The following is a 17,426-nucleotide window of genomic DNA, read 5'->3' as shown; positions in this document are numbered from 1 at the left end:
TCTTCAACTCTATTTCTTTTGGTTTACATCAATTCTAAATTTCAAATGTATTTCAAGCATACCTACCTACCTAGGTACCTACCTAGTTTGAGAACTAACGGCTCGGGTCAGGAAAAACCCCACCAAACGCCAACGGCAATCGCCACTGTTTAAAATTACAATTAAATACCTACATACAAAACATTCTCCAAAAAATAATAATAATAATTAGAGACTTGCACTTGCAGCACACCCAGGCGCCGGGCGTGCCGCAAAAATGGCAAACCTGTCGGAAAAGGACCTTATCTTCTCGGAGCAGGCCAACCACAACTTCTCGCGCATCCTCGGGGCCCTCAAGCGCTCCAACCTGAGCATCGAGAACCGCCTGCGGTCCATCCGCGACGATGCCGACTTTGTGGCCTCTGTCCATGCCGCATATGCGACAGGGCCAAATAGTAGGCGGCCTCTCGTCGCCAACGAGCGGTGCGGCTCCTGGTATGTTCCGCCCGGGTCCAAGGGTGGTTCAGCCTACTTCAAGAGCACCGACGGGCACCAGGGCCAGTGGAGGTTTAGCACGAGGCGGCTGAACCTGCACCTACTACCTTTGATCGGCGAGCATGATGGGTGAGGACTGGGCCTCTGTTGTGCGTTTTTTGTATTGGCTGGTTGGGGGAATAGGCCAGGGGCGGAAGATGCGAGAGCCATTGAAGAGATCAAAAACAGAGCCAAAAGAGCAAGCATGTAACTAACCACCGTTCCTCAAACACAACCCCCAACAAAAGATGCATCATTGTGGACTCGACCCGGAGGGGCAAGCGGATCCCTGACGCCCTCAGCAAAACCATCCCGATATGGTGCTGCGTCGTGAACCGGGTCCTGTTCCCAAACCTCCCAGCGCACGCCCACGACGTCTTCGTCCCGCCGTACGCAGTCTCCGACTCTGAGTGCGCCCAGATGCTGTCGAGGATCCCAGAGCACGTGGCCTCGTTCCAACGGCTGGACCCGGACCTCGCCTCGCTCAGGAGCCAGATTCGCAAGCCGCTGCGGCCCATGTGGGTGATCCAGCCCGAGTCTGGCGCCGCCACGGCCGAGCTGCCAGGCTTCGATAACGACGACAGCAACGACGGGCAGGCGACGCCCGCGACCGTCATCTTCGAGGACTTCCATCCTGTCATCTGCTGCACGAGCTCGCGGCGCGTCGTCGGCACCGAGATGAGCGAGTCGGGTTACATCCAGGGCGCCGGCGACGACACGGAGAACTGGGCCCACGGGCTCACCCCGCCCGTGTTCTGGGCGCACGCGGACCGGCTGCTCTCAACACCCGAGGCGGACCTCCCGGACCTGATCCGGTCGCTCGTGGCGGAGAGTGCCGCAGGGTCCGCGCAGGCTGGGACAGCGGCCGCGCAGGAGCTTACCAGCTTCCTCGCCGTGGCTGCGCTGCCGTTACCCTCCACCACGACCGAGCAGGCAGGTCCCGCATCGCCGACGGCCGTAGTTCAGCTTTCACCTGTCGTCACCAAGCCCGAGACGTGGCACAAGTCGCCAACGCTGATCGATGTCGGGATTGGGAAGGGAAAACTGGCGTCGCGGAACCTGCGACAGGCCCTACCCGCCATATGCTCGTTTGTACGAGAAGCCGCGCTCAAGCAGCAGCAGCAAAAGAAGACGGCTGAAGGGACCAAGATCCTCGTCGCCTGCGAAAGCGGCAAGGATGTATCGGTTGGTGTTGCCCTGGCGCTCGCATGCCGTTGCCTTGACGAGGACGGCAACGTGCTTCCTGCGGATCAGGCGCAGGTGGAGAGACGGCCGGTTACAAAGGATTTCATCAGGGTCAGGCTGGGTCGGATAATGACGGCGATGCCAGAGGCGAATCCAAGCCGAGCTACTTTGCAGAGTGTAAATAGCTTCCTGATGGACTGGCGAGGTTGAAAAGAGCCAAGAGATTTACAAATTGAAACTACCATCAGCGCTGTTACAGTATATGTCATAGTGTCCGCTTCTCAGTCCAACGCCCCGGCTCTACAGTGGCATCACCCGCGCATGCTTCCATTAAACCTGTCAATTTTCTTCCAATGTGATGTTCACGGTGTGCTTTGCATTCCTATTCTTGGCCTAAAGCTCCGTATTACTGATATTTAGTGTAGTATTGTAAATGGCGAGGACTGTTGCCAAAGTCATCACAGCAACACCCCCCCAATCTATCAACACACAAGACAAAAATGCCATTAGACCCCCCGCTTAAACCTCACCGGCCTCAATCTTACGCAGACAATCAGGGAACTCGGCCCAGTTCCTCATGATGATGCATGCGCCGGCAACATCCTTGAGCGTCTTCTCCATCTCGGGCTTGACCGAATCCTCGTACGGGCCCACGTAGCCGACCGTCTTGATGCCGGCGCGGCAGGCGCTCGAGGTACCGCTCTTGGAGTCCTCGATGGCGACGCACTCGGAGGCCTCGAAGCCGAGCTGCTTCATGGCATGCAGGTAGATGGCCGGGTCAGGTTTGCTGGTAGGCGGGTCGATGCTGGTGGCGGCGCTGTAGACGCGGTCGTCAAAATACTTTTTGAAGCCGACCTTATCCAGGCTGGCCTCGAGCCGGCGGCCGGCGCTGCTCGACACGACAGCCATGGTGTACTTGCCCGACTTGTGCAGCTCCTCGAGCTGCTCCGTCACGCCCTCGCAGGGGACGAGCGCCTCCTTGAGCTTGGCGATGACCACCTCCTCCTCGCGCTTGACGTAGACCTCGAGCTCGTCGGCCGTCAGGTCCATGCCGTGCTTCTTTTGCAGCGTCAGCAGCATGCCGCGAAAGTTTTGCCCGACAAACTCCTTGATCAACGTCTCGCCCGTGAACGGGGGGATGTTGAGACCCTTGACCTCGCAGATCTGGTTGATCAGGCTCGCACAGCCCTCAAAGGCGAGCTCTTCCGACAGCACGAGCGTATTGTCGCAGTCGAAGAGGAGGGCCTTGATCGCCATTTTTGCTGCCTTTTTTGAAAATAGTATTAAAAACCGCGGGGTTGTGGTGGATTATCGTTGCTTGTGCTGGATCGTCTGAAGACTGGGCAAAATAAAAACGGTTGGGAGGCGTGCGCTAAGAGTGTAAGAGTTGAGGCTAGGGAGTGAGACCAGGTGGGGATCAAGTTGAACAAGAAGGTCGAAGCAGATCTCTGGAAGATAAAGAAGAAAAGATTGGGAAACAATCGGCCGTGGGGGCTTACAATATCTGGCTGTGGTCCTGGTTCTGCCACATGTATGCAAGCCGATTTCAAGGTTCATCACATCAAATTCATGATGCGCCGAGACGCATCTCCTAACGCACTCGATGGGCTGCAGCTTTTGCTGCCCCTCCAGTGTCGTCATAGGTGGGGAACAGCTTACATGACTAGCAGCTACGTCCATCTCGTATGTTCGATTACTGGGGAACCTGCAACAGTTGGGTTGGCAAGGGGTTTAAAAAAGCAAACGCACGTGAAGAGTATGGGAGAACTCCGTGGTGGAAAGGTCAATGCACCCGATGAGACTAATCAATGCCGTGCTTGGCCATGAAGGCGCCCATATTTCGGTGGATGTCTTTGATTTTCAGAGTGGTGGAGAGGGGAATCGAGGGGTAAGGTGCATGCATGGACCGAGCATTTGTCCATCTCCGGCTGAACATGAATGTGTTCTTCCTGATGAATCCCGCAGTAGGAAATGGTCCCCAAGAGATCTTCATAGGAAGGGCATGTCAGTTAATCAAGAACCAAGACAATTGACTTAATCCTGATGATCGGAAGCAAGGGTCTGAAGCCAAGCACAACTGCAGTCTCGGCGTAGTATAGAGGGCCTCTGACTCTCAACAGTATTAATAGAGATGAGATTCTAGGCAAGAAACCAGAAGGAAAAAAGACACTAGCCCCGGGTATTTATACAAAGAAATAAAACATCAAGCTCTCGTATATATGTAACAATGCATCACAGCGGCGGTAGGTTCTCGCGGCAAATCGGGCACTGGAGCCTGAACCGCAACCAACCCTCGAGGCACTCGCTGTGAAAGATGTGTCGACAAGGCGTCACCATGTACTGCCTTCTAGCAAACACGCCAGCAACACCGCCAGCCCCTGCCGGATCCGATTGGCCTGCGCGAATAACAGGCACTTCCAGCACCTCGCGACAGATGGCACAGTCGATGCTATGCAGTCTGGTGTGTTTGTCAATGTCATTTTTGGCATCACCGCCCGACGAGAAACGTTGTTGGCCCGCCGAAGGACTCCCGGGCTCTCCGCTTCCGAGGAGCCCAATGGGGAGACCGCCTGCCTCGACGCTGTCCTCCCTGAGGATGGGGTGGTAGTCCCACGCCTCTGGCGCCCAGCCCTTGGGGACACCGAATCGTGGGCCAAATATGTCCTGAAAACCAAGAACCCAGAGTTGGCACCACAACCAACCGGCCAGCATGACAAAGGTCTCCCGGTCCGGTTTTGAGAATGCTATGTTCCGCTCACGAAGGTAGAAGTAGGCTATGGGGATCAGCCGGAGCACCGACTGTCCGACCATGAAGCGCCACGAGAATGCTCGGCGAGAGTTGCGGGTCACGTTACGTATTATCTGTGGCACCCAGAGAGACAAATAACAAAACACCAGACCATTCACGTAGATTTCCCGCGCACGCGCCCACCAAGTTGTGGCGGCAATGGATAGCAGTAGAAGCACCACTCCAAAGAGGACATAACGACCCAAGATGGTCGAAAACGGTGCCGGTTGATCTGGGGCCGGTGATGTTGTGGGGGTTGCTATTGTTGCAGCAGCTGGGTTTGTTATCGGTAGGATATTGGGAGCGTCCGGGTGTGTCTCGATCTCGAGGTCGATATCCTGATCAGACGGAATTATTATTGGTGGCGTCTGCGGTCGCGGTGGAGGCGGTGCCGAAGTTGCCGCTGCTCTGGCCGTTGCAGCAAGAGCTGCAGCCTCTTGAGGCGAAGTTGCTGCGCTCGTCTGCTGAGGCTGCTCTCTTTCGCGGGTTCGCCTTTCGGGCTCCTGTACCTTGTAGACCTCGTACAGCAAACTACCTCCTATCGTCATGGAGATGAAGCCCGCATATGTCAGCAGTAACGATGGCAACAGTGTTGCGGAATCGGACAAGCTCAAGAAGGACGATGCCCCGAACACTATGCCATCAACTACAACCATCATGCTGGTCGTCCAAAAGCTCACACGAGCTATCGTTGATGGCGTCGATGACTCTCTCATCTGCATCTTGAGGAGCTGGACTTGCGCAAACATCAACCCAGCGAAAGCAAGTAGATACAGCTTGGTCGAGTAGGTATAGACCTCTTCCTTTAAACCGACGAGATGGCGGCCATCTGCGGGCGCAAAAGCTGGCGGGCCCTTGGTCTGCAGGAAATATGCACAATCGGGAGAATAAACGACTGCCGACATTTGAAGATCTGGAACACGTCGGGGGAGTGGTGCGCCGCTGGGAAAGCGCAGTTCGTCCTCGATGCGACCAATCAGGTCATCCAGTCTTTCATTCGCCTTGTCTCCCAGAAGTCCCTCTCCTAACTGTTGGGTGCCGAGCGGATGGACCTGAATGTACATGACGTACTCGCAGTGAGGAAACGGGTTCCATGAATCTTGCGGCATATTCGGGTACGAGCCCCAGGGGTTAGAGGTAACCTCTGAAAAGCGCGCCTTCTCCTTGCGACGCAGAACCTCCCCGATGGTCTCGTTGAGGAGCTTCTGGCTCGTGCGGAAGAAGTTCAGGCCTGGAGTCAGGTGGGGGAGGCCAAATATGCCGGCGAATTTGTCGCTTGTCGTGGTGAGGAGCATCGCGCCCTGCCTTGGCCAGTGCACACCGTGAAGAACAACGTGGTGGGTGCTTCCGCTGCCAGTGACATCCTCAATACTGGCCATTGCCGACACCTCCCTGATGATGCCGCCCGTCTTGACGAGTGGCTTCCGTTCCTGCCCTTCTTCTGTAGATTCTTCCACCTCTAGGTCAGGCAGCTCTGTGCCCCTCTGTTTGTCGTCCAACCGCAATAAAATTTTGCCCTCCTTGCCTGTGATATTCCTGCCGAATTCGGAAATGGCCCATGGTATTGTCGGCGCCAGCTGGGTGAGGTTATATGAAGAACTGGAGCGCTGCTCAATTGCGTCCGCCCGAACCCAACTCCCGTGGACTATCCCAGTTGCATTATGCCAGGTCGGCCACCCTTCTGCCAAACCCCACCTATCGCTCTCCTTCTCGCCATGCTGGCCGATGCCTCTATAAGCATTGCGGCTCCATTCCAGGCAGCGCTGTCGAAAGAGGTCCAGGTCCCGCCACGCAAATTTGTCCTCTTCCCTGAAACCGGTTATGTTGAGGTATCCAGTACCGTTGTTCGGTATGCTCGGAGCAGGGCGATCAGGGTCTTGATTGGGAGTCGGTGGTGCAAACTCTCCCCACTGCGTGTTGTTCAGAACAGAATGAGCGACTCGTTGGCGGCCGAGGCGGGCGGCGATGATGGACGGGGCGGACATGATGCCCGGGCCGCTGTCGGGGGTCGAGGTCAGCCATAGCAGCAAGACTATGAGCATGACAAACCGGGCCTGGTCCTGTGGTTGAGCCATCGTGTGCCCAGTCTGCCGCTCCCTCCGGCACGGGAACCAAGGAAACGAGCTAGCGTTCTGGGTATGTTCGATTCATCGTAGGGCGGTGGTCCCTCTGGTAGTTTTGTTTGCACCGGCTATTTTCTCCGCCCTCTTGCCTGTTAGCTATGATTAGAATCGAGTACACATTTGTTTGGGCTATTGGATCGTTGTGGCTGGTGCGATCGCAAGCCTGGTGGAAGATTTGAAAGCCGAATACTTTTTTTTGTTTCCCAGGTATGTCAGAGTGCAAAGACCCGAATCGGCCGACGTACGTCAATCACACCTTGGCGGCGCAACCATTTCGAGCCATCCATAAAAGTGGGCCTGATCCGTTCACCACGTTGTTGAAGGTCCTGACATGGAGAGCTGACACCACTACCGACATATTCATAATACCTGAGGTACTTATTCGTAGTAGCAAACAAGAATTTGGCAATACGAGAAAAATAGGAATAGAATATATACCTGGCCTGGGCAAGTACTTAAAATACATCATATCCCAGGACATTTTGGCTCTCCGGTTAACATTCCCAAGACTAAGAGTCCCTCATCCCTAGGCCCACCATTCGCGCTCGATGATGTTTTCACTGGGAATATTACCCTTCGCTCTCCAATCCGGTAGCCAATCCTTGTTGAGAGAATCTAAAGGCTCCAGGATCGATTCAATCCCTTTAGTTTTGATCGTGTATAGCAAAGTTGACCTGTCAATTGGAATAAGATCCTCGACGTCGTTTTTACTGGACCATAATGAGGCATTTCCAGTAATGTCTCCCATAGCTTGGGGATCAAAGGGCAGGATTTTGTAAGTGTAAAGAGTTGGTGGAATGGGTCTTGTAGCGGCGACCAAAAGCAAATTTGCACTGGTGAAAAATCCAATAATTGAGGAGCTACGCATTTTGAACGCAATGGAACGTTGACTTGAAGAAAGAGTGAGAGTGTGAAAGTGGCAGGGAAGTATCGAATAAAAATAAAATAAATACAAATGTGCGTATTTGAGACATCTAGAAAGTGGTGTGTAGGCTTGCATGCTGTGAGGCAAGGGCACATTATATATCCTCATCACCTACTTATCCCGACTTTGAAAACATTCACGCTGATGAGAGCTTAGAAATGATGCACTAGGTGTAGGGCTCTTTGAAATCGACCGATAACATCAAATTCAATGCAGTCAGGGTTATTTGGTTCATGTATTCATAGTGTAGTTTATATGAATAGGAAGATTTCCCAGTGTGGGCTGTTACTGTCAAGGGCAATGCATGCGTGATGGTTTAAAGCGTGTCCCTGTGTTGAGTGAATCGTGGTCTGATAGCATGGACAATGCAAGGTACTTGTATCGGCAACTCCGGCTGCGCCGATAGCCACGTGGCTCCAGCTGTTAACACACTTCGATGGAAAAATACATCGTACATTTGATGATAGCCCAAAGTGAAAAAGCAATACCTCTGGCAAGGGATTAGGCTTGGTACGTGGATTAGGTGCCCGGAGCTACCTCATTATACTGTATCTAGTAGGTTACTGGGGTCCTACAGTAACTTGGGAAACAGAAACCTCAACGTTCGCCCCACTTCTTTGTTTACTTGATATCTGGCTGGTGGAAAGATGGCGGGGCCATGGTTCAATTGAGCAGGTCCGGTTCAGCTCTCCGCCTCATCCCTCATTCGAGACTAATGAAATACTTGAAAGTCCTGAACAAAGACAGCAACACAAAATCGTGTGACCAGAAAGCTAGGTACCTTACACCTAGCAACGACAAACCAGAGCCGAATCTACTACATTCGGATCACTGTGCTCGCTGCAAGATTACTTAGGGGTACCTGGCCTTCCTGCTTCAATCCAACGGAATCAAAATGTCATCCAACGAAGACAACAACCAAGCCAAATCATCTGCAAGTCAAATATCTACTCGTTTCTTTCAAGGATTCTGAGGTGCCTGGTATCGGTACTCACATGCGCCTGGTGTTGAGAATTTAAACTGACAAACCGACAGACAAGCGTAGAGGATCCCAGAGGAGAGCTCACGGCGCAGCTGGAAGAGTTGCTCAACACGCTATCCAACAAATTCGCCGGTGTGTCTAGTGAAATATTCGCAAAGAGTGAGTAAAGTACCAAAAGCAGTCACATCCGGTATTAGGCGATTAAGACGCACCAATCTGACCTATTGGAACAGTGGATGAGATGTCCCGGAGGTTAGACAACATCGAGGCACAGTTGTCGACACAGCCACAGGATAATCAAGGGGGCTCAAAATGATAGAGGGTTCAACAATAGATTGGTTTACGGATGAAACTGGCGTTGCTCCGGTTGGCAGACCGTCATTATGGCTTTAGGGGTTTTATGTCACGTCAGCGCATCGCATCATCTTCTGGCAGGTCTGGACAGGAACAGAATAATTAACAATCCTTGATAAACTCGGTTTTTTCATTCATCATATCGCCAGGTTCATATTATTTATAGCCTAGATTATATGATACAACCGAATCGAACATGCCCGTGTCCGTTTTCAGGTCTCAACGTGTGAATCTTGTTTTCTCTTTCCTTGGGTGCAACAATGGACCAATGTGAGTCAAGTTTACAACTCGTCCTTGCCAGTGACCTTTTCGACAAACTTCCTCAGGACGTTCGTCTTGCGGGTAAGCTCATCGAGCTTGGCAGGGGCCAGACCGCCCTTCTTCAGCATGCCGTCCAGACGAGCAAGCTCCTTGGAGGCAAAGTCGTCGTTCTTGCTCAGCTTGTCAAAGACACGGATGTAGTACTGGGCGTACTTGACCTGAGCAGCGTCCTTCAGGCTCTCGGCCTCCTTCTTGATCTCAGCGGCGGCGTCGCTGAGCAAAGTACCTCCCGTGTACTTGACGACGATGGCGTCGAGCGCGGCGATGGTGCCCGAGGTGGCATCAACACCACCTCCGGCGGCACGCTGGGTGCCAGTCTTCTCGTTGAGGAACTTGACAAAATCGGCCTCGGAGCGGCCGCCATTGTAGTCCTCGGGCTTGGACTGGCCCTTGGCCCAGAACTTGATGGTGGGGTAAGACTGGACGCCCTGGTCGTTGGCGGTGGCCTTGCTGTTCTCGGCCTCGGCGTCAACTTTGGCGATGATGACATCGTCCTCCAGGGCGAAGGTTTGAGCAAGGTCCTCCCAGATCGGTGCCAGGGACTTGCAGTCTGTACAGCACAGGAAGAAGCACTGGTTAGTTGATGATCCTATATAAGGCCCAGGTAATGTAGACAGGGCGGTAGAACTTACGTCCACACCAAGGAGCGGTAAAGGCAACTAGGACGTTCTTGTCACCGCCGATGGTCTTGGAGAAGGTTGAGTCGCTCAGCATGACAACGTTTGAGGGAGGGGCAAGCTTGCGCTTGGGCTTCACGCCAGTCTTCTCGGTGATAAATCCAGCCAGGCTGTCGAGGTCACGGCCGCCCTCATAGTCGATCGGCTTGTCGCTCTTTCCATCGAACCACTTGAGCGTCGGGAATCCCTGAACGCCGAAGCGCTTGCCCAAGCTCTTCTCGGCATCGGCATCGACCTTTGCGATCTGGACCTTGCCCTTGGAGGCGGCAAAGGACTGTGCGAGATTCTCGTAGGTGGGAGCGAGCTGCTTGCAGTGGCCGCACCATGGGGCAAAGAACTCGACAAGAGTGGGCGTTCCGGACTTGAGAACAACGTCGTCAAAGTTGGAGGGCACAAGGTCGAGGACGTCCGATTCGGCGGCGACTTGCGTGGTCGCAAAAGCGGCCAGGAAGAAGAGCCCGAGGCTCCTAAGGTTACCCATTTTTGTGTGTGCTATTGCAGTTGCAAAAACAAACTTCAATGATTCGGCTACAATGAGTCGATGTGAAAATGGTCAAGTTTCTGATTACACAGGAACTTTTTGTGAGAAAAAGATGCCAGTTTGTCAGATGCTAGCTCCTTCGCTGATGGAACGGTGAGCTTTCCCCCCCCACGCCACTTGCACGCAGGGGTTAGCTTCTGTTTCGGGTGGTGGGTGTGGGGTTCGCGATAAGATAGATAACTATGTAACTACTGTGCATTGAGCAGCCGTTGACGTCTCCGTCACTTCCGGCAAACTTGCTTCTGCAGACTAGGTAGACCTAGGAAGTATGTTCACCTTTAGCCAAAATGTCTTGAATATTCTGCCAACTTCTCTTGTGCTTTCAAAATTATAATCCTGTAATTGGGATATGGGAATATATACTGGGCAAGTACCGATTGACAAAACCCATAGCCTATTTATTACGCAGAAAGCGTCAATCAGTCACAGACAAATAACTTCATTTGCGCCTTGAACAAACATGGAGCAACAAAAAACCACAAGTGAATTTCCCCATTATTAACATCACGTACATCCAGCTCTACTGCTCCATTGAGCAATTTATTTCATTCGCGCCCAACATTCACCAATCAAGTGCACAATTTCTAGTTTTTCTTTGTCTTCCCATTTCATTCATGCGTAGTTGCAATTCTTTTTCACTAAATACATGGCAACATTGTTTACGCTAAAGCCATAATCTACCGACCCGGTTCGATGGGTGTGAAAAGAGACAAGACATACGGGGCCAAATTCACCTCGCAGATAAGAAATAAGAAACGATTATTGCGTCAGTGCTGCTCGAGACACGCCAGAGTCTGTGACTCCGTCGAGGTGAAAACGTGGCTTCTCAACCCGTTCCAGCCAAGGGTAATCTGACCAAAGAGAATATAGGCCATCGCAATAACATGCATAGGATGCCAAATGGCGCCCTGCCATTCGAGCCATCCAGGCGAAACACATCTTCCACATGGCATCTTGCGAAGATGCGATCCGCTCGATCTCAACCGTAGACATATGCATCGGTGATACAGACGCGAGGCTGGCGGCTGCACCTAGAGCGCTGTCACGGAAAAAGTGTCATCCACGACGAAGTTGAGGACAGAGACTTCTAATATGTCCTTTCAAGGCGAAGACAAGCTGAGACGCGTTCAGTTACACGATTATGAAGAGCCTCATCAAAAGATGGGTTGACGAGTAGAACAGTGACCTTTCCCGTTGGCAAACCACAGATGCGAGCAAGAATCCAGACCCCCATGATGAATGGCAGACGCCGATGGTGTAATCAAACCAATATTGACGAAGTAGGTCTTTGTGCTGCCTGTCAGTGAGCTTGGTGTGCAAATCGACGACCACAAAAAGCCCTTCGAGTTGAAAGGCCAGGTCCTGACGGAGTATGGCCATAGTATGGGCATAGCGCTCAGGTCGACTGAAGCACCATAAGTCGGACGACCTGGTAATGGACACATACTTGTTGTGAAGTATGACGCCGGCGCTGCGACAGGCTAAACGCCAGGGGCCAACTATGCGAGCCTTTGCAGGTGTATGTCGACCACGCCATGGGAAGGTTACCCTGCTCGAAGGATACTCATCTTGAAGCTGGGATCTTGCACGGCAATTCAGGTTGATAGGCACGTCACTGCCACAAATAAGATATCTGAGATAGGGTGAAACAGAAGGGCACAACCGACCAAGTAATCCGTGCAACTGGCTACATCTCTGTAGTTTCCACGTTACAGCCTTGAATATGAATTCATCAGGGCAGAGAATGATAGTCGCTTGGATCGAATGACTTCCCATTCTCTGAGCGGGGAGACGAGGAATATGCTACAACCATAGATTGAGACCAGCTTTTGATAAATAGGCCCGTGCCGCCGGAAATTAGATGGCTAATCCTCTGAGAGGTGTTACAGTCAATAACCTGGGCCGCTCGAGCAAAAGTAGCATAAATCCTGCTTATATTGGCAAATAACAAGTCTTCCTCCCCTGTAATGCGGCGTTTGGCCTGTTCATTATCAAGCGAAGCGATATCCACTGCGGATCTCCGGGCCTCAACGAAACGACGAAGCTGATGAGAGATCAAAGCGACTTGCGCAACGAAGAAAGGATCGGAATGTAAAGCCGAAGGCGTATTGATGATGCCGCGGTACTCAGTTGCCAGCAATGACTCGTCTACTTATTTGGAATCAAGCAGCACGCTGGATGAACTACCACCCAACTGCTTAAGCAGATGCAATATTCGAGAACTGAGGTTGTCCGCGGTGAAAAATCTGAGAAACGCCCGACCCTGTGATAGGTCGGCATTTGAGAGCTCGCTGCCAACTTTAGCAGACGAATTGAGAAGGGAATTTAGGGCCTCATCTGCGGCCCAGAAGATGAGAAACCTATCGACATAAGCCCGAGGAGCCGGGAAGTTTTGTTGAAGACGTGACAACAGCATCAAGTTCCCCGCTCAGATATGCTGTGGCAACAATACAGCCATAAAAAAGTTAATGGCCACCGAATTTAGATGGGTTATTCTTCTTTTTTTCTTAGTGCATGCACTTACCCGGTGGCTTTCTAACAAACTAAGTTGTCGGCAGCGACATCGCCTGTGTCAAACGCAAAGATAGTGTCACAATCAGTTCCAAAGACCTAACACCATAAGGCGAATTCGCTCATGGTAATCTCGCCGTCCATAAGCAACTGTTGAAGTGCGTTTTTCGTGACGATCGATACAATTTCAGAAGCTGTTCACGGGCGTTGGCGGATGCTGTCATATCGTCTGGATCGGTCGGCCATTTTAAGCCTTATGACTCCGAGTAAGCATATAGGAGTGCTCAGAGAGATAAGTCCCGAGGCCTGAAGTGGCGAACTTGAAGTTCCCTTGTGCAGAGTCAACCCGGATAAAAAATCGTTGATAAATAACGAAGATCGGGGATAGAACGCAGGGGAGGGCGGGGAGGATGCCGATGGGCATTGAGAGGGAGCAAGTTATGAAAGCTCCATTATGGTTATGACCATCAGATACCAATCAAGCAGCAGGTGGCATTTGTAGAGACAAGTTTGAAGGGGGTCAGATTTCGGAGTGAGTTGGAAGTGAGCTGTAGCCAAAGCTACGATATGTGGTACCAGTCACGTGGAAACTGTTCAGTGTGCCTGAACCCATGCCTGCTTGCATGTTGTGATAAGATACCGTTGATTGATTTCCTGAGAATGAGCCACAGCTCTTGCACCCCCACCCCATCAAGCCACTTTAGTACCCACACTGCAGAAACCCGTGTCTCCCATTGGCCATCGCACAATTAACACACAAACATCAAAATTGACTGCAAAAACCCTCCCGCACCCGACACCACCAAGCACCAAAAAAAGCTCTCCCATTCCGACGACCAGAACCTCGCTCCCGGCAACGACAACTCGACGACCCGACCCAGTCGCAAAACCACAACCCTCGACAAACCACCCAATATGTCTCACGATAGCGTTTGGAACTCCCGCCCCCGCACCTACGGCAAGGGCGCGCGGTCGTGGTACGGATCCCCCCGATGTCTATCTCCCCCAGCGAAAATCAAGAGACACTAGTTTGCACCTGATTCTGGGCTCTCTATGGAAGCTGGGGAACGGCTTGAAGAGCAGGAACACCGGGCATGAGAGACAGAATCAGGGTGTCAAAATGGGGGCTATTATTTTGCGTTTGGAACTAGTTTTACTGACCAAGGGCTCTCTCTAGCCGTGTCTGCACCCACCGTGCCGGTCTGATCCGCAAGTACGGCCTCGACATCTGCCGTCAGTGCTTCCGTGAGAAGGCTGCCGACATTGGCTTCGTCAAGGTACGCTCGGAGCGCTTGCTTTTATCATGTTGGGGAAATGGCTCGGCCCGGGTTCCCTCTATCCACCGCAAGCAGAGACGGTCGCCAGACCCTTTCTGCTTACAGCCTGGCCGAGTCTCTTGCCCGACACCTGCGAGAACCAGCAGAATGCTAACAACATCGCAAAACAGCACCGTTAAACTTCGAATACCCACTGCAACGGAGGGGGACGGGAAGGAGAATCATGGCGTACGGATGAAGGGCAAGGGGCGCGGGGAGGGCATAGAACCCAGTGCTTCTTTTGGGGACCCCCTTTTGTCGGGCTCCAAGCACGGCCCAGGATTCAAAGGAAACCGGAAAAAAGGCTGTTGTTGTTTTTTCCTACACGGCCGGCATGCACATTGGAGTTCGTTGGTCTTGTTTTCACTCGCGGAAATGGGAATCGGAAATTTCATTTTAAACACTTCACCGGGCCGACCAAAAGTGAACTTTTGCCCCCGAGCCGTGGATATTTTGTAGATCCAACGAGGATGTGAACAATGCACGACGATAATGACGTTATTAGATGGGGGAAGGCTCTGTTTCTCATTATCATTGACCATTGACCAGTTATCGTGAGACGGCACCAGGCTTCCAGTGTAGGCTCTGAGCGCATTCCTGAGGGTTTTCCTGGAGTGACCGCTGTTCAAAAATTAGACCTGACGTTGCATACGGGAGCATTATGTTGATCATGATGACAACCAACACTCGGGTATTATGTAGACAATAACTATGGGCAATCGTGTCGAGAGAAGAATTGTAGAGTCGTGAGTTTGATGATATACACCAAGACATCCCAAATAATGTACATATACACGAAATCTAGCTATCTCACAACACCAATCTTACTTTTTGTTACACTTTTGTTTACCATCAATCCGCCCCCATCTATCGTTCAAGCCCAGCTGTCATATCAAACTTATTTGAGGATGCGAGTAACCAGACCAGTGGCGACAGTCTTGCCACCCTCACGGATATTGATCCTCAAACCAGGCTCGACAGCGATAGGGCTGTGCAGGGTAGCGGTCATCTCAACATTGTCACCGGGCATGACCATCTTGCTGGAGGCATCCTCGGTGCCCTCGGGCCAGTGCAGGGAGCAGGCCTCGCTGGCAGTCCTGATGTACATCTGGGGCATGTAGTTCTCCTGGAAACCAGTGTGCCTTCCACCCTCCTCCTTGGTCAGGACGTAGAGAGAGACCAGGAACTGCTTGTGGGCCTTGATGCTGCCAGGGGCAGCGATGACCTGACCGCGCTTGATGTCCTCACGGCGGACACCACGGAGCAGCAAACCAGAGTTGTCACCAGCGCGAGACTCCTCGCACGACTTCTTGAAGGTCTCAATATCGGTGACCTTGGTCTTGACAACCTCGTCGGATTTGCCAACAATCTCGATCTCAGCATCACGCTTCAGGATACCGCGCTGGACACGGCCCGAGACGACTGTACCACGACCGCCGATGGTGAAGACATCCTCAACCGACATCAGGAAGGGCTTGTCAAGGTCACGCTCGGGGGTGGGGATCCAGGTGTCAACGGCCTCAAGCAGCTCGTCGATCTTCTGCTGACCGATTTCGGGGCGCTTGTCGTTCAGAGCGCAAAGGGCCGAACCCATGATAACGGGGGTGTCATCACCAGCGAAGCCATAGCTGTTGAGCAGCTCACGCATCTCCATCTCGACAAGCTCCAACATTTCAGGGTCATCGAGAGCGTCGACCTTGTTGACGAAGACAACGATCTTCTGGATACCAATCTGGCGGGCGAGAAGCAAGTGCTCACGGGTCTGGGGCATCTGACCATCCGAGGCAGCGACGACAATAATGGCACCGTCCATGTTGGCAGCACCAGTAATCATGTTCTTGATGTAATCGGCGTGACCCGGGCAGTCAACGTGGGAGTAGTGACGGTTTTCCGTAGAGTACTCGATGTGTGCTGACGAGATGGTGATACCACGCTTCCTCTCCTCGGGAGCCTTGTCGATGGCGGCATAGTCAAGGAAGTTTGCGAAGCCCTTCTCGGCCTGCCTCTTGGTGATGGCAGCGGAAAGGGTGGTCTTGCCGTGATCGACGTGACCGATTGTGCCTGGTCAAGCGTAAGCATTGTTAGCTACCGTTTGAGAGAAAAACAAAACAAGACATGGACAACTAGAAAAGCTTGCTGTCTGCTTACCGATGTTGACGTGAGGCTTTGTCCTCTCGTACACAGCGTAACCTCTCCTCAAGTTCAGGACAGGAGACCTTGACTGCTGCTGGAGTGAGACCAAGGGGTTGCCCGTCTTCTTGAAGGCGAACCGCGCCGTTCTGGCGAACGGTGCGAGGGATCTGAAAGTAGCAGACATGCTGTATTATTTGGAAATAGAATGATACAAAGAACAGTGAAGGAAAAGAATACGAAGGATATGTTTGAAAAAGAGTGTTGACGGAGAGTTGTGGCAGGGGTATATGCCTCTCCCTGATGTCGTGGTTTTGTTTTTTCTTCAACACGCTAAAAATGAGGATCGACGAAAGTTCCAATGATAGCTGCGCAAAATGCAAATTTTGAGCGGAAGCTGTCCCATGCTCCAAGCTCCATTGCGCGCCGCTAGCTGATATTTCACACTGTTAATTGACACTGTCTGCCACAATTGAGGCTGCAACTTCTCCAGCCACCTTATGGCACGGCACCTCGTCAATCCCGTGATCTCCCACTCACGTGCCTTTGCAGGTCTAGCGATTCCCCAGAAGCTACCAGTACGGTACGGTACATGTGGGGAAGGTGCTAATTAAGCGCAGCACGAATGCCGGTTGGTCTTCCTTGCAATTCTTCGCGCCAACCCATGTCTTGATTGAATCAGTGATGTTCAGGACGGGCATCGACAAAGCCCACTAGACACACTACCGTAAAGGCAGCCACAAACAGCTGATATTTACATGTAGGCGGTGGCTATGTCTTGCCTGACTCCGCCAACGGTCCAGCACCTATCGAACGCTAAAACCTAATTCAGTCTCCTATAAGAATTGGCTTTTTGCCTCAGTCAGGTGGAAGGGCACCACGACGGGGTTGTGGCGTCCTACTTCATAATAGTAAGGGTTGCAAGCGAGGATTTACGCAGGCAAAGGAGGGCAGGCCAGACTCAACCGTCTATCCCAGCTGATCAGATAACCTGGCTATTCGGTACAACGTTGATACCTCAAGGTAGTTTCCTAATTTTAAAGAGGCTCATGATAGTTCT

General features: G+C 52.3%; 7 protein-coding genes across 7 annotated transcripts; 3 read left to right on the top strand and 4 right to left on the bottom strand.

Annotated features, from left to right (window-relative positions):
* Positions 1-96: 96 nt before the first annotated feature.
* MGG_08167 (initiator tRNA phosphoribosyl transferase) lies at positions 97-2,066 on the top strand. The gene is made up of 2 exons (XM_003715090.1): positions 97-603; positions 762-2,066. Exons 1-2 carry the CDS (start codon positions 257-259, stop codon positions 1,906-1,908), a joined length of 1,494 nt encoding a protein of 497 aa, XP_003715138.1. The 5' UTR covers positions 97-256; the 3' UTR covers positions 1,909-2,066.
* Positions 1,911-3,228, bottom strand: MGG_15831 (uncharacterized protein). Its single transcript, XM_003715089.1, has one exon. It carries the CDS (start codon positions 2,953-2,955, stop codon positions 2,218-2,220), a length of 738 nt encoding a protein of 245 aa, XP_003715137.1. The 5' UTR covers positions 2,956-3,228; the 3' UTR covers positions 1,911-2,217.
* MGG_15830 (uncharacterized protein) lies at positions 3,154-6,811 on the bottom strand. Its single transcript, XM_003715088.1, has one exon. The coding sequence runs from the start codon at positions 6,559-6,561 to the stop codon at positions 3,931-3,933; it is 2,631 nt and encodes an 876-aa protein (XP_003715136.1). The 5' UTR covers positions 6,562-6,811; the 3' UTR covers positions 3,154-3,930.
* A 1,166-nt stretch (positions 6,812-7,977) lies between these two features.
* On the top strand, positions 7,978-9,067 carry MGG_12305 (uncharacterized protein). The gene is made up of 3 exons (XM_003715087.1): positions 7,978-8,468; positions 8,570-8,675; positions 8,750-9,067. Exons 1-3 carry the CDS (start codon positions 8,430-8,432, stop codon positions 8,830-8,832), a joined length of 228 nt encoding a protein of 75 aa, XP_003715135.1. The 5' UTR covers positions 7,978-8,429; the 3' UTR covers positions 8,833-9,067.
* MGG_08164 (protein disulfide-isomerase erp38) lies at positions 8,980-10,492 on the bottom strand. Its single transcript, XM_003715086.1, has 2 exons — positions 9,824-10,492; positions 8,980-9,741 (listed from the first exon to the last, which is right to left on the bottom strand). The coding sequence occupies exons 1-2, from the start codon at positions 10,347-10,349 to the stop codon at positions 9,152-9,154; spliced, it is 1,116 nt and encodes a 371-aa protein (XP_003715134.1). The 5' UTR covers positions 10,350-10,492; the 3' UTR covers positions 8,980-9,151.
* A 3,343-nt stretch (positions 10,493-13,835) lies between these two features.
* Positions 13,836-14,376, top strand: MGG_08163 (30S ribosomal protein S14p/S29e; the record flags this gene model as incomplete). The annotated part of the gene is made up of 3 exons (XM_003715085.1): positions 13,836-13,897; positions 14,098-14,197; positions 14,368-14,376. 3 exons carry the CDS (start codon positions 13,836-13,838, stop codon positions 14,374-14,376), a joined length of 171 nt encoding a protein of 56 aa, XP_003715133.1.
* A 334-nt stretch (positions 14,377-14,710) lies between these two features.
* On the bottom strand, positions 14,711-16,749 carry MGG_08162 (elongation factor Tu). The gene is made up of 2 exons (XM_003715084.1): positions 16,385-16,749; positions 14,711-16,297 (listed from the first exon to the last, which is right to left on the bottom strand). Exons 1-2 carry the CDS (start codon positions 16,551-16,553, stop codon positions 15,135-15,137), a joined length of 1,332 nt encoding a protein of 443 aa, XP_003715132.1. The 5' UTR covers positions 16,554-16,749; the 3' UTR covers positions 14,711-15,134.
* Between the last annotated feature and the right edge of the window lie 677 nt (positions 16,750-17,426).

Source organism: Pyricularia oryzae, chromosome 2, assembly GCF_000002495.2.
Source record: "Pyricularia oryzae 70-15 chromosome 2, whole genome shotgun sequence".
NCBI lineage: Eukaryota > Fungi > Ascomycota > Sordariomycetes > Magnaporthales > Pyriculariaceae > Pyricularia > Pyricularia oryzae.
The sequence above is the reverse complement of the archived record's forward strand: the minus strand, read 5'-3'. Positions and strand labels throughout refer to the sequence as shown.